Raw genomic sequence first — 15,226 nt, 5'->3', positions numbered from 1 at the left:
CATTCTTTACGCTAAGAGTTAACTGTTTTCGTAGACTTTTGGTAAACTGTAGAAATTGATGCTACCTTTACATGCATAACCAATTCCGTTTCTCTTCCCTTAGATATAATGTCTCTACACTTTGTAATTATGCCTAAAAAGATTAGCAAATGAAACCTACTTTATCCTGATTATATCATGAAAGCCAAACTTAATGATTTAAAAGAACAGACTTTTATAAATTCATGACCTTATAACTTAGCAATTTGGTATTGATCTCAGCTAGGCAGTTCTGCTGGTCCCAGCCAGGCTCCTTAGTGCATCCACAGTTAGCTCGCTAGCAAATGCCTTCACTCAAACATCCATTGGTTTGTTGTGAGGTAAGCAGTAGGCCGTGCTATCTCACCACACAGCAGGCTCCTTCACATGGTGATGGTCACACTGCAGCCCTGATGTGTTCTTTGGCTCTTCTGGATGCCGTGGTTATCACATTTTGTTACCTGGATCTCTTCTGACTTTGTTCCACACAGCTCATGAGAACAGCAGCTGATACCCCTGCCATTATGAATTGGGATTTATTTTTCACAATGAAGAGAAATACCAAAGTTGTAGACTTGGACATGTTTAAGGACCACTGCGTTCTGTTCCTGAAGCACAGCAATCTACTTTACGTTAATGTGATTGGTCTGGCTGATGACTCGGTTCGGTCTCTGAAGGTAAGTTTAATTCTACATCCAGTTCAGTGTAACAGAACATCACATTTTGAGTGATAGCAACATACTGTTTCTTGAGTGGAATTTAATTTCAATGAAACTTGGCATACTGGATCTTTTCATACTGGATCTTAGGGGGTTTATTTTAAAATTACTTGGAGGACCTCACTTTTAGTAAAGTTTTACTTAAAACATGAACTTCAGAAGTAGAGTTCAGTGTCACGTTCCTCTTTCCACCTATCGCTATATATCATCCATCTCTACAACTTGACGTATACTAATCACTCAGGCCAACTTGCCGGCTAGAGCCTGACCCACTGCTGCTGCTCCCATCCCACACCCCCCCGTGGGGATAGGAGGCATGCCCACCATATTTCTGCCTTTGCAGAAATACCCTCTTCTTTTTGTTCGTTTTCTTACCTGTGGGGGTTGCGGAAGGGACCAAGAAACCTTTGGTCTCTTTCAGTAAGGGGTGGCAGTGGTCTCCACTGCAGCACAGCTGTGAATGGTGGCACATCTGCCTGGCAGGCTGACTTGCTGATATTGCCTGTGGCTGCCAGAAAAGATAATCTGCCTCCACAAGTGAACTTCTTAAAATTGGTGAATGCCAGCCTTACAACCCCATTTTAAAGCAGCATTGACATGTAAGTTAGGGGCGCCTGGGTGGCTCAGTCAGTTGAGCATCCGACTTCGGCTCAGGTCATGATCTCATGGTCTGTGAGTTGGAGGCCCACATCGGGCTCTGTGCTGACAGCTCAGAGCCTGGAGCCTGCTTCGGATTCTGTGTCTCCCTCTCTCTCTGCCCCTCCCTGGCTCATACTCTGTCTCTCTCTGTCAAAGATAAATAAACATTAAAAAAAAAATTTTAAAAACATGTAGGTTAGAAAACAGGTGCTGAAGGGAACGGGAAAGGCCTCCATTTTACTTGATATGGAAAGAGTTGTTAAAACAGTTGACCACTTATACCTAGTTTGAGGACCTAGCCAAAATGGAGAGAGAAATGCCATTTGAGCATCTTGTTTGGTTAAATTTTATCCCAAATAATTGAAATCATTACTTTTTTTCTTTTTTAAGTTTATTTATTTTGAGATTTAGTTTGAGCATAGGGAAGGGCAGAGAGAGGGGGAGAGAGAGAATCCCAACCAGGTTCCTTGCTCAGCAGAGCCCAACATAGGGGTCAGTCTCACAACTGCAAGATCACTACCTAAGCCAAAATCAAGAGTCAGACACTTGACTGACTGAACCACCCCGACTCCCCATTTTCTTTATATATTTTAGATACTAACCCTTTATCGGATATATCATTTGCAGATATCATCTCCCATTCTGTAGGTTGCCTTTTAGTTTGTTGTTTCCTTTGGTTTATTTTTGCTTTTTCTTTCCCTTCCCTTGTCTAGAAAAAAAGTTGCTATGGCCAGTGCAGAGAAATTACCTCCTGTGCTCTCTTCTAGAATATCTATGGTTTCACGTCTCACATTTAGGTCTTTAATCAATGTTGAATTTGTTTTTGTATATGGTATAAGAAAGTGGTCCGGTTTCATTCTTTTGCATGTTTTCCCAGCACCATTAGTTGAAAAGACTGTCTTTTTCCCATTGGATATCACTTCCTGCTTTGTCAAACATTAATTTACCATATAGTTGTGGGTTTATTTCCGGTTTTTCTTTTCTGTTCTGTTGATCTGTGTATTTTTGTGCCAGTACCTACTGTTTAGATCACTACAGCTTTGTGATATAACTTGAAATCCAGAACTGTGATGCCTCCAGCTTTCCTTGTCTTCTTCAAGATAGCTTTGGCTATTTGGAGTCATTTGTGGCTCCATACAAATTTTAGGATTGTTTGTTCTAGTTTTGTGAAAAATGCTGTTAGTATTTTGATAGGGATTGCATTAAATGTGCAGATTGCTTTGGTAGTATAGACATTTCAACAATATTTTTTTTTTTTTCCAATCCATGAGCATGAAATGTCTTTCCATTTGTGTCATCTCTAATTTCTTTCATCAGTGTTATAATTTAGAGTTTTCAGAGTCTAGATGTTTTACCTCTTTAGGTTTATTCCTAGGTATCTTATTATTTTGGGTGTAATTGTAAATTGGATTGTTTTCTAAATTTCTCTTTCTGCTGCTTCATTATTGGTGTATACAAATGCAACAGATTTCTGTAGATTGATTTTGTATCCTGCAACTTTACTGAGTTCATTTACTAGTTCCAGCAGTTTTTTGGTGGAGTCTTTCAAGTTTTATATTTATAGTATCATGTCATGTGCAAATAGTGAAAATTTTACTTTTTCCTTACTGATTTGGATGCCTTTTATTTCTTTTTGTTACCTGATTGTTGTGGCTAGGACTTCTAGAACTCTGTTGAATAAAAGTGGTCAGAGTGAACATCCTTATCTTGTTCCTGATCTTAAGGAAAGGCTCTCAGTTTTTCCCCATTTAGGATGATGTTAGCTGTGGGTTTTTAATAAAGGGCCTTTATTATGTAGAGCTAAGTTCCTTCTAAACCTACTTTGTTGAGGTTTTTTTTTTTAATCATAAATGGACATTGTACTTTGTCAAATGCTTTTTCTGCATCTACTAAAATGATCATAGGGTTCTTATCCTTTTTCTTACTGATGTGGTATATCACGTTGATTGATTTGTGAATATTGAACCACTCTTGCAACCCAGGAATAAATCCCACTTGGTCATGGTGAATGATGTTTTTAATGTATTGTTGGATTCGGTTTGCTAGTATTTTGTTGAGGATTTTTGCATCTGTGTTCATCAGGGATTTTGGCCTGTAGGTCTCTTTTTATGGTGTCTTTGTGTGGTTTTGGTATCTGAGTAATGCTGTCCTCATAGAATGAATTTAGAAGTTTTCTATTTTTTTTTCTGGAATAGTTTAAGAATAGGCATTAACTGTTCTTCATATGTTTGGTGGAATTCATCTGTGAAGCTATCTGCTCCTGGCCTTTTGTTTGTTTTTTTAATTCCTGATTCAATTTCATTGCTGGTTATCAGTCTGTTCAAATTTTTTTATTTCTTTCTGTTGCAGTTTCAGTAGGTTGTATATTTCTAGGAATTTTTCCATTTCTTCTAGGTTGTCCAATTTTTTGGCATAATTTTTCATAATATTCTTTTATTATTGTTTGTATTTCTATGGTATTTGTTGTTATTTCTCCTCATTTGTAGTTTTATTTATTTTTTTTTAATTTTTTTTTTTTTTCAACGTTTTTTATTTATTTTTGGGACAGAGAGAGACAGAGCATGAACGGGGGAGGGGCAGAGAGAGAGGGAGATACAGAATCGGAAACAGGCTCCAGGCTCCGAGCCATCAGCCCAGAGCCTGACGCGGGGCTCGAACTCACGGACCGCGAGATCGTGACCTGGCTGAAGTCGGACGCTTAACCGACTGCGCCACCCAGGCGCCCCTGTAGTTTTATTTAGTTGGGTCCTTTCTCTTTTTTTTCTTGAGAAGTCTGGCTAGAGGTTTATCAACTTTAGTGATTTTTTTTTTTCCAAAGAACCAGCTCCTTGTTTCATTGATCTGTTCTATTGTAGTTGTTTGGTTTCTGTATCGCTTATTTCTGCTCTAATCTTTATTATTTCCTTCCTTCTGCTGGTAATTAGGTTTTGTTTGTTCTTTTTCTAGCTCCTTTAGGTGTAAGGTTAGGTTGTTTATTTGAGATATTTCTTGCTTCTTACAGTTGGCCTATATTGCTGTAAATTTCCCTCTTAGAACCACTTTTGCTGCATCCCAAAGGTTTTGAACCATTGTGTTTTCATTTTCATTTGTTGCCATGTACTTTTTTTATTTCTTTTATTTCCTGGTTGACCCATTCATTGTTTAGGAGCATGTTATTTAACCTCCATGTATTTGTAGTCTTTCCAGATTTTTTTCTTACAGATTTTTTTCTTTTAGTTTCATAGTGTTGCAGTCAGAAAAGATGCATGGTATGACTTTGATCTTTTAAAATTTGTTGAGGCTTGTTTTGTAGCCTAATAAGTGATCTGTTCTGGAGAATGTTCCATGTGCACTTGAAAAAAATGTGTATTCTGTTTTAGGATGGAATGTTCTGAATAGATCTGTCTGTTAAATCCATCTAATCCAGTGCATCATTCAAAGCCATTGTTTCCTTGTTGATTTTCTGTTTAGTTGATCTGTCTATTGATGTAAGCGGGGTGTGAAAGTGCCCTACTGTTGTTATATTATTACCAATTAGTTCCTTTATGTTTCTTACTGTTTTATGTATTTGGGTGCTCCTGTGTTGGATGCATACATTTTATAATTATTATATCTTCCCGTATTGTTCCCTTTATGATTATATAGTGTCCTTCTTTGTCTCTTGTTACAATCTTTGTTTTAAAATCTATTTTGTCTGATATCAATATTACTACTCCAGCTTTTCTTTGACATCCATTTGCATGATCAGTGTTTCTCCATTCCCTCACTTTCAATCTGCAGGTGTTTTTAGATCTAAAATGAGTTTCCTGTAGGTAGCATATGGATGGGTCCTGGTTTTTATCCATTCTGTCACCCTGTGTCTTTTGATTAGCGCATTTAGTCCATCTAGTTTTAAAGTATTTGTTGATAGATATGTATTTATTGCCATTTTTACTTGTTTTGTAGTTATTTCCGAAGTTTTTCTCTGATCCTTCTCTTTCTTTCAGGGTTTGCTGGTTTTCTTTAGTGATATATTTGGATTTCTTTCTTCTTTATTCTTTGTATATTTATTAGTAGTTTTTGATTTGTGGTTACCATTAGGTTTTTATATAGCCTCTTTTGCTTATAGCAGAAGTCTATATTAATTTGATTGTCGTTTAAGTTTGAACCAGTTCTTTACTCCTCCCCTCCCCAAGTTTTAGATATATGGTGCCATATTCTACATTGTTATATTTTGTGAGTTCCTTGACTGATTCTTTACAGAAATATTTGTTTTTACTGGTTTTGTGTTTCCTAGCTTCATACTATCTTTTTTTGGTCTTTCCTTTTCACTCAGAATCCCCTTTAATATTTCTTGCAGGGCTGGTTTTATGGTCATGAACTCTTTTAGTTTTTATTTGGGAAACTCTTTGTATCTCCTTCTATACTGAGTGATAGCCTTCTTGGATACAAGTTTTTCCTATTCAGCATTTTGAATACATCATGCCACTCCTTTCTGGCTTGGAAAGTTTCGCTGAAAAAACCACTGATAGCCTTATGGGGTTTCCTCTGTATATAACTGTCTTCTTTTGTCTTGCTACATTCATTCATTCATTTATTTTTAATGTTTATTTTTGAGAGAGAGACAGAGTGCAAGTGGGGAACGGGGAGAGAGAGAGGGAGACACAGAATCCAAAGCAGGCTCCAAGCTCTGAGCTGTCAGCACAGAGCCTAATGTGCAGCTTGAACCCACAAACCATGAGGTGATGACCTGAGCTGAAGTCATACGCTTAACTGACTGAACCACCCAGGTACCCCTTGACTTGCTACTTTTAATATTTTTTCTTTATCACTATATTTTGCCATTTTAATTACAGTATGCCTTGCTATGGATCTGCTTTTGTTGATTTTTATCCGGGGAGGGGTGGTGGTTCTCTGTGCATCCTGGATCTGGATTTCTTTCTCTTTCCTTCTCCAGATTAGGTAAGTTTTCATCTATTATTTCTCAAATTCTCTGCCCTCTTTTCTTCATCTTCTTATGGGACTCCTAGAATACAACTGTTACTATGTTTGATGGAGTCACTGAGTTCCCTAAGTCCATTCTCATTTTCCATAATTCTTTTTTCTCTCTTTTGTTCAGCTTGATTACTTTCCGTTACTCTGTCTTCTAGGTAATTAATTAGTTCCTCTGCTTCCAGCCTGCTATTCATTGTATCAAGCACGTTTCTCATTTTGTTTATTGAACCCTTTATCTCTGGTATATTATTCCTTATCTGTGCTAATAGTTTCACTGATGTCCACCATTCTTTTCTCAAGTCTGGTGAGTATCCTTACGATCATTGCTTTAAATTCTTCATCAGGCATATTACTTATATCTGTTTCACCTAAATCTCTGGCTTTTTGTTCATTTGAGACAAAGCGTGTCTTCTCATTTTGTCTAAGTTTCTATGCCTATTTCTGTGTGAGGAAAGTCAACTACATCTCTTGTTCTTGAGGGTAATGGCTTTATGAAGAAGAGGTCCTGTAGTGTCCTGCAGTATAATGTCCTCTGTTCTCCAGGCCCTGATGCTTCCAGGAATGTCTCCAGTGGAACATCATATCTGTAATGTATTCTATATCCTCTCTTTATTTCCTCACCCTTTGCAACCTGTAGTACCTTTTGGGCTTTGTTACAGTGTTTTGAGTCATCAACACATAGAATCAATACTACATTATATATTAGGTTCTACTTAAAGAAAATTTTATAGATCAGAGCCTTTCATGAACTGGATAATACTGATTAATATGCAGGGACAATGCCATACACAAAGGACAAAATCTGTAAGCCAGACTATATTATAAAATATTTCTGTATGTAACATCTCCGCCTAGTAGGCACTTCACTAAAAGATCTTTTTAAACTCCATCTGGGCAACAGAAATGTAAAATCCTTAATATATTTGCCTCCTATCTTTGGTCATCATATTACCAGTTTTTCCTGGTAATTTTTTTTCACAAAAAGAAGCTATGATAATTTAATTGGTTATGATACTTAATTTAAGCAAATCTTGGGGAGATTTTTTGCTTTGTAGTAATATCAGTTCACATGGAGGCATTTGCACACTTGGGCCAGTTTTCTTTCAGTGAGATAGATGACTACGATTGCTGGTAGGATGCTAGCGCTGAACCTGTTTCTTTCGTGTATCAAAGAAATATCTGCATATCACCTAGCCAATTTATCATTATTCTTGGGTGCTGTCCACTAACATACCCAGATAGTACTTACTGCAGGTTTCTCAATAGGAAATGCGGTTTAAGATATCCTTGAGATGGCTAACATTTATTTCTGGACAACTAGAACTAGACAAACTAGAACAGTTTTTGTTATGGTAAAACTTTACCCTTGGTCCCAGTACTTTAAGAAATACACCCAAAAGAGTTATTTATTGGAACCACTTGGTTTGAAACTATGACCACTTACCACATGGGGCACATGGAAACTCTTTTAAAGTTTCACCAAAGGACAGAAAAATTTGTGCCTCTGTGGACTTAGGCATCATGTACCCTCTTTCTGAGACCTGGTTACAACATGAGTAGTGAGAAGCGGTGGTGGTTTTTCCCAGCAAGGTCTCCATTTACTCACTCCCATTTATGCTTCCAGACTTCACAACTTTGATGTGCCACATGCTTCTTTCCGTTTTATGCCTTTCACTTAAGTAGACAGATTATCCTTGAACATAATTCTCAGTCTGAGGACAGTAAGTTAGGAACTCTCTTTGAGAGATATTTTGAATATATATTCTTGGAGTGTTTCAGGAAGATAGATTCTTTGGACAAATAGTAAGACATATGCTCTGTGAACATAAACTCTGGCTGTAGTTTCTACAGGTTAGATGATGCACTCTTTATGCACACAGCCCCCACCTACCCTTTTTGAATAATGCCAACCTGTGACATTGCTGTACCAAGACCTCTGATTTTCTTTCTACAATTACTCGGGAAAGGAAAGGCAATTTTCTTTTAATGTTCTGACTCGCAGTACCATTTCTTATATTCTGCCAGCCTGCTTACCACAATTCTTTGAAAGGTGTAAGAGGGATGTTAGTGGCAGGCTTGAAACTGGACCCTGCTGCTCTGAGAGAATAAATTTTGATTCCTTTCCTTTTTTCTTAAAGTGAAGAATCCTAATCATAATAGCTGTGAGTTTCTCAGAGTGTATGTGCCAGGAAAGGTTTTGTTCTGCACAACAGTTAGCCTGGGGGCTGAAGTTAGAAACAGATTGTAAATGCTTTAGTGCTGCTGAGTGAGTTTGTAGCCCTGGCATGATAACTGTCACCACTGTGGCTGTCTAGGCCGCAGGGGAAGGGCTGGTGGGTAAATCATTAAAAAAACACCTGAGCGAGATTTCATGTTCTCTGAGAACGGAGATCTGGAGATGTTGCCGGGTTCTGGAATTATTTGATTTGCTCTTATTCTTAACCATTTTACTATTCACTTCCCAAGTTTATACCCAAAATAAATGGCTTTATTAAAGGAGATTCTGTATAAATCCAGAGTCATGATAAACCATTTTCCTATAATTTTTCCTTATTTTATTGGTCATTAATGTGGAGTCCTGTTCATTTGTTACTTGAAATATATTCTGTTGTGCTGAAATAATAGTTAAATGAGGAATTACTTATAATGGATAAAAGTAAACTTGATGTCCACATCATCTTGTTTGTAGCTGACTCAGAAATTTAATTAATGATACTTAGTGTGTAGATAAAGAGTAAAAATAACTTTTATTTCTTTAGCTTCCTCCTTGGGCCTGTGGATTCATAATGGATACAAATTCAGACCCAAAGAACTGCCCCTTCCAGCTTTGCTCTCCAATACGTCCCCCAAAATACTATACATACAAGTTTGCAGAAGGCAAACTGTTTGAGGAAACTGGGCACGAAGACCCAATCACAAAAACTAGTCGTGTTTTACGTCTAGAAGCCAAAAGCAAGGTAAGTCTTTGTAATCCCAACTCTGAGCCCCCATCTACTGCATTCATACTACTTGTCAAGCATTGTGCAGTTGCTGCTGGTGTTACATTAGCATGGGTTTCTGAAGTGGATCTCACATACCACAGTAAGACCCAAATGATCTTAAGGGATCCATGGATTTTTTTTTTTTTTAAATACTCCCGTATTTATTTTAACATGGCTTAGAAAATGTATAGCTAGCACGTCAAGTCATTGATTTCATCAAGGCTTGTTAATATTTGAATTTTGAATGTGAATTTTGAAAGTTGACTTAAAGAAATTGTCAAAGTTGGTTTCTAGGTAATGGCAAAAAATTGTGAAGGTGGTAAGCAGTTGACTAGAGTGCTTGAATCTAGTAGGGAAGATGATTGATGTTGAAGGAATAAGTGCTAATGTACTGACTGCTGCAAAGGACGCCGTGTTGAGTACAGTGGAAACATGGCACAGGGACCTTACCTAGGCTGGAGGGATCACTGAAGGCTTCTGAGAAAGTGATGTCTCAGGTAAAACCTCAAGGATGGTTAAGAATTAAACTAGAAAAGGGGCAGGAGGAATACATTTGTGTAGAGGCTCTGAATTGAGGGAGAAATGGTACTTTCAAGAAGTAGAAAGGAAGGGGTGCCTGGTTGACTCAGTTGCAAGAGGATGCAACTTTTGATCTCAGGGTTGTGACCTCAAGCCACATGTTGGGTGTAGAGATTACTTAAATAAATTTTTTTTTTAAGTAAAGGAGGACAATATGGCCAAAGTGTAGAGTAAAAGAGGTAAGACTGAGGGCAGAGTGAAAAGTATAAAAGAAAATTTGTGCAAGTGGGGAACAAATTAATAAACTGTGGCCTTTGGATTTAAGGAATTTTCAGACCTTGACATATCAAACATCAGATAATTTCATATGTGTTGGCAATGAATTATGACACAGCCTTTTTGTCTTTATGAATTTTTTTCTTCGTTGATTTTCTTTTAAATCTTTATTTAAGTGTATTTTTTTAATAATACAAGAGCAATATACATTTCTTAGAATAAATACAAACATGCAGAATGTACAAAGTTTAGATGACTACTTTTCAGTTCCATTTGCTGTACCTCTTAGATATTATTATTGTTTACCATTTATTGTATCACTTTCCAGATTTTTGTGTTTGGTTTTTTGTCAACAGAATATGTTTACAGGGGCGCAGTCGGTTGAGCTCAGTCAGTTGAGCATCCGAATTCAGATTAGGTAATGATCTCACGGTTCGTTAGTTCAAGCCCCATATCAGGTCCTCCACTCCCAGCGCAGAGCTGGCTTCAGATCCTCTGTTCCCCCCTCTCTCTCTGCCCCTCCCCCTCTTACACTCAAAAAGAAAAGAAAAAAATATATATGTTTAGGCTTTGTTTTGCTTTAGAAATGTGTAACTGTACCATATACCAATCCATCAAAATGTTGTAGTTTTCATATCCTAAGTGGAAAGAACAGTGAAACTAAGTGAAATTCTGGAACTTAATGGTTGAGGATTCTGCCTATAGAGGACAGAAAATTGAGCAGTTAAAACTTCTTTAGTCAGCCTATTTGTAAATACGCAAAGATGTGAAATGTCAGTATCTAGCCATAGGTGTGGGGAAATTAACTATGCTAGTACGTCTAATTTTGGTAGCTATATTTTGACTTAATCTTGAAAGAAAAAAATTACAGTAATAGTAGGTAGTAAAGAACTCTTTAAAATCACTTAACTGTCTTGGAAAGCTGCATTTCATAAAATGTTTTCAAGCCTGAGTTTTGCTGCTCTTTTCTAGTTAGCATTATGGGTCAGCAGAATAGCTAAAAATGGGGATGAACCATGATGTATTTTTAAAGACCTTAACCATAACTCTGTTGTCCTTTTTTTTTTTCTTTTTTTTTAAGTAATTTCTATACCCAACGTGAGGCTTGAACTCACAACTCTTAAGAGTCACATGCTCCACCAAGTGAGCCAGCCAGGAGCCCCTCCGTTGTCTCAATTAAATGAAGTTTGTATTCAACATCAGTAAGCAATGCATAAAATTAGGGATAAACTGTTTTAAAAAACTTTTATTTACATTGCGTAGTAACTCTTCATTTCCAGGATGGAAAATCAGTGCCAATGACTATTTTCCACAAAACGGATTCTGAGGACTTGCAGAAGAAACCTCTCCTGGTACATGTGTATGGAGCTTATGGAATGGACTTAAAAATGAATTTCAGACCTGAAAGACGGGTGTTGGTGGATGATGGATGGATATTAGCATATTGCCACGTTCGGTGAGTCAACACATTTTACCTGGCACATGAGTGTTGTAACAGATGTCCAGAACAATGCTATATCAGGGAGGAAAGTTTATTTTCTCATTTGTGTTATTGAATTTATGTATTCCTAAACATGTGCTGATAGAAGCTGATTTAACAGACTAGCTGATCCCAGAAAGCAAAAGGGTAGATTTTTAGGATCTTGCACCAGATTTTTTTTTTTAATTCTATTGAGACCTCTTTACTTTGGGCAAAAATGAGACCTGAAAGCAAAGCAGTAGGTATATAGTAAATAACAGTAAAACAAGCGACAGCTTTGATGATCACTTTAGAATAGCAAGTATTTAACACATTTTGAAATTAAGTCTATGAATGAGCTATTCTTTCTTTTTCTTTTTTTTATATATAATTTATTGTCAAATTGGTTTACCCAGTGCTCATCCCAAAAGGTGCCCTCCTCAATGCCCGTCACCCCTTTCCCCTCTCCCCCACCCCCCATCAACCCTCACTTTGTTCTCAATATCCAAGAGTCTCTTATGGTTTGCCTCCCTCCCTCTCTGTAACTTTTTTCCCCCCTTCCTCTCCCCCATGGTCTTCTGTTAAGTTTCTCAGGATCCACATATCAGTGAAAACATATGGTATCTGTCTTTCTCTGCCTGACTTTTTTTTCACTTAGCATAATACTCTCCAGTTCCATCCATGTTGCAACAAATGGCCAGATTTCATTCTTTCTCATTACCACATAGTATTCCATTGTATATATATAAACCATTATCTTCTTTCTTTGTCAGTTGATAGACATTTAGGCTGTTTCCATAATTTGGCTATTGTTGAAAGTGCTGCTGTAAACATTGGGGTACAAGTGCCTCTATGCATCAGCACTCCTATATCCCTTGGGTAAATTCCTAGCAGTGCTATTGCTGGATCATAGGATAGATCTATTTTTAATTTTTTGAGGAACCTCCACACTTTTCCAGAGCGGCTGCACCAGCTTGCATTCCCACCAACCGTGCAAGAGGGTTCCCGTTTCTCCACATCCTCGCCAGCATCTATAGTCTCCCGATTTGTTCATTTTAGCCACTCTGACTGGCATGAGGTGGTATCTCAGTGTGGTTTTGATTTGTATTTCCCTGATGAGGAATGACGTTGAGCATGTTTTCATGTGCCTGTTGGCCATCTGGATGTTTTCTTTAGAAAAGTATCTATTCATGTCTTCTGCCCATTTCTTCACTGGCTTATTTGCTTTTCAGGTGTGGAGTTTTGTGAGTTCTTCATAGGTTTTGGATACTAGCCCTCTATCCGATATGTCATTTGCAAGTATCCCATTCCATCAGTTGCCTTTTAGTTTTGTTGATTGTTTCCTTTGTGGTTGCACCAGATTTTTAGAATTCATGTACCAGTCTGTGTACTCTGACTTCATTTTATTTTAGCTGTTTTCCAGACACAAATAATATTTTATGTTTCTGCTTAAAATCCTTCTCCATCTCCCTGTCTCCAAAATAAAATCCAAACTCCTTACTTATAGTATTTAACATCCTAATGATCTGGCTTATCTCTGTAGTGAGATCTTTCATTACTGCCCAGACACACCCTGCACTCCAGCCCTGTTACATCCTTTCAGATGACACTTGCTCCTCTCTGCCTTTGCACACACTGTGTCTTGATGTTTTCCCTTTCTTTGTGCGTCTCATATTTTCATATTCTCATATTCTTCCTCCAAGACTCGGATTAGGTATCCTTTCCTTCTTAAGCATTTGTTTTAAGAAGTATATACCCCTAACCTAATAAGTGGATGTTCTTTCTACTGTTTCTGTGATAACCTGCAGTACACTTGTGTGAAAGCAGCAACCACATGGTTGGCAGCTGTTTTCTTTCCCCCCAAAATTATGATCTTCAGGCAGGAGATTTTTGCGTGTGTGTGTGTGTGTGTGTAGATTTTTTTTTTTTTAAGAAAGTTGATTTGTGGGGCGCCTGGGTGGTTCAGTCAGTCAAGTGTCTGACTTTGGCTCAGGTCATGATTTCATGGTTTGTGGGCTTCGAGCCCCGCGTCGGGCTCTGTGCTCAGAGCCTGGAGCCTGCTTCAGATTCTGTGTCTCCCTCTCTTTCCGCTCCTCCCCCACTTGTGCTCTGTCTCTCAAAAATAAGTAAACGTTAAAAAAAAATTTTTTTAAGAAAGTTTATTTGTAATCTTGTATCATTTAACCTAATGATTCTCAGCTCTGGGTGTACAGTCATCTGAGGACCTTTTGCTTTTTTATATTTTTAAGGCCAGCATTTAGCACAATACCTGAGAAGCAGAAGCAGCAACTCAAAACATATTTGTTGAGGGAGACCTGACTGGCTTAGAGCATGCTGAGTTTATTGATCCTTGGGTCACGAGTTTAAGCCTCATGTTGGGCATAGAGCTTACTTTGAATGAATGAATGAGTGAATGAGTGAGCGGAAAAGAGAAAATGACAAATGACTCTTATTTTTTTATAAAAACATATTTCTGGAACCCATTTTTGACTGTCTCTTAACAGGGATTGATGAACCCTTTCTCTGAAAAACTAAATAGTAAATATTTCAGGCTTTGTAGGCCACCTATGGTCTCTGTTGTATATTCCTCATTGTTTTTTGTTGTTGTTTTTTCTCCCAACCTTTAAAAATAAACCGTTCTTAGCTCTAACGCCATTTAAAAAAAAAAAAAAAAAACAGGCCTCCTGGTAGATGTTGCCCACCGGCTATTGTTTGCTGACCCTGAAATATATCATTAATATTTTTTTCCCCACTAAAAAATTTTTTTGCCCTTTAATTTCAGGGGTGGTGGTGAGTTAGGCCTCCAGTGGCACGCTGATGGCCGTCTAACTAAAAAACTCAATGGCCTTGCTGACTTAGAGGCTTGCATTAAGACGCTTCATGGCCAAGGCTTTTCTCAGCCAAGTCTAACAGCCTTGACTGCTTTCAGTGCTGGAGGGGTGCTTGTGGGAGCATTGTGTAATTCTAATCCAGAGCTCCTAAGAGCTGTGACTTTGGAGGTGAGTATACTTTGTCTCTTCTATTTACAAAGTGGGAAAGTGGGAAAGCCCTAGGATGCTCTATAAAAAATATTTGTTATATCTTTTCACATTTCTCTCTCTCTCTCAAATAAATATTTTTAAAGAAGTTGCTAACATATTTACTAGCATAGGGAGTATAACAAACTTTAAAATTTTAAACACAGAATTGTAGCTCTGGGAAAACTTCTAAACTTAATCTAACTGCTTATCCTTTATTTATCCCTTCTTCCTGGACAGTGTTATTAATCATTGAGAATTTCCACTGAAGAATATTAATGGCTATCCTCATTGACCATTTCTTATTTTTAAGAACATGTAGAGTTGGTAGAAAAGAGGCAAAGGATATATGACTCACCAGTTCCAGGGACTCAGGCAGAGCACACTGTGACTCTGGAATTCATGAAATCCGTTGCCTGTGCTGCCCATCAACCTTTTAGTCCTGGATGTAGGGGCGGGCTCTCTGTTTTTTAGATACTCCATTCTTAAAGGTCTTTAAGGGGTAGTTTTTCTGTACTTTAATTGAAATATCTTGCTTTATTCTTAAAAGTCTCTACAGTTGACCTTTGAACAACATGGGGGCCAGGGGCACAGACCCATCCCCATCCCCATCCCCGTGCAGTCAGAAACCCATGATAAACTTTG

General features: G+C 37.8%; 1 protein-coding gene across 9 annotated transcripts in view; it reads left to right on the top strand.

Annotated features, from left to right (window-relative positions):
* Positions 1-15,226, top strand: part of PREPL (prolyl endopeptidase like) — an 84,581-nt gene that overhangs the window by 38,058 nt on the left and 31,297 nt on the right. For all 9 annotated transcript variants that reach the window (XR_006200644.1, XM_042932166.1, XM_042932165.1 and 6 more), the window contains 4 exons: positions 510-695; positions 9,089-9,286; positions 11,386-11,561; positions 14,347-14,563. Coding sequence is in view for 8 of the 9 variants with exons in the window: in XM_042932166.1 (XP_042788100.1) it covers positions 510-695; positions 9,089-9,286; positions 11,386-11,561; positions 14,347-14,563 (777 nt within the window). In the remaining variant the exon portion in view is untranslated. The remainder of the gene's footprint in view (positions 1-509; positions 696-9,088; positions 9,287-11,385; positions 11,562-14,346; positions 14,564-15,226) is intronic.

The sequence above is a fragment of the Panthera leo genome, chromosome A3 (genome assembly GCF_018350215.1).
Source record: "Panthera leo isolate Ple1 chromosome A3, P.leo_Ple1_pat1.1, whole genome shotgun sequence".
Taxonomy (NCBI): Eukaryota; Metazoa; Chordata; class Mammalia; order Carnivora; family Felidae; genus Panthera; species Panthera leo.
Note: the sequence above shows the minus strand (reverse complement) of the source record. Positions and strands in the feature narration are given on the sequence as shown.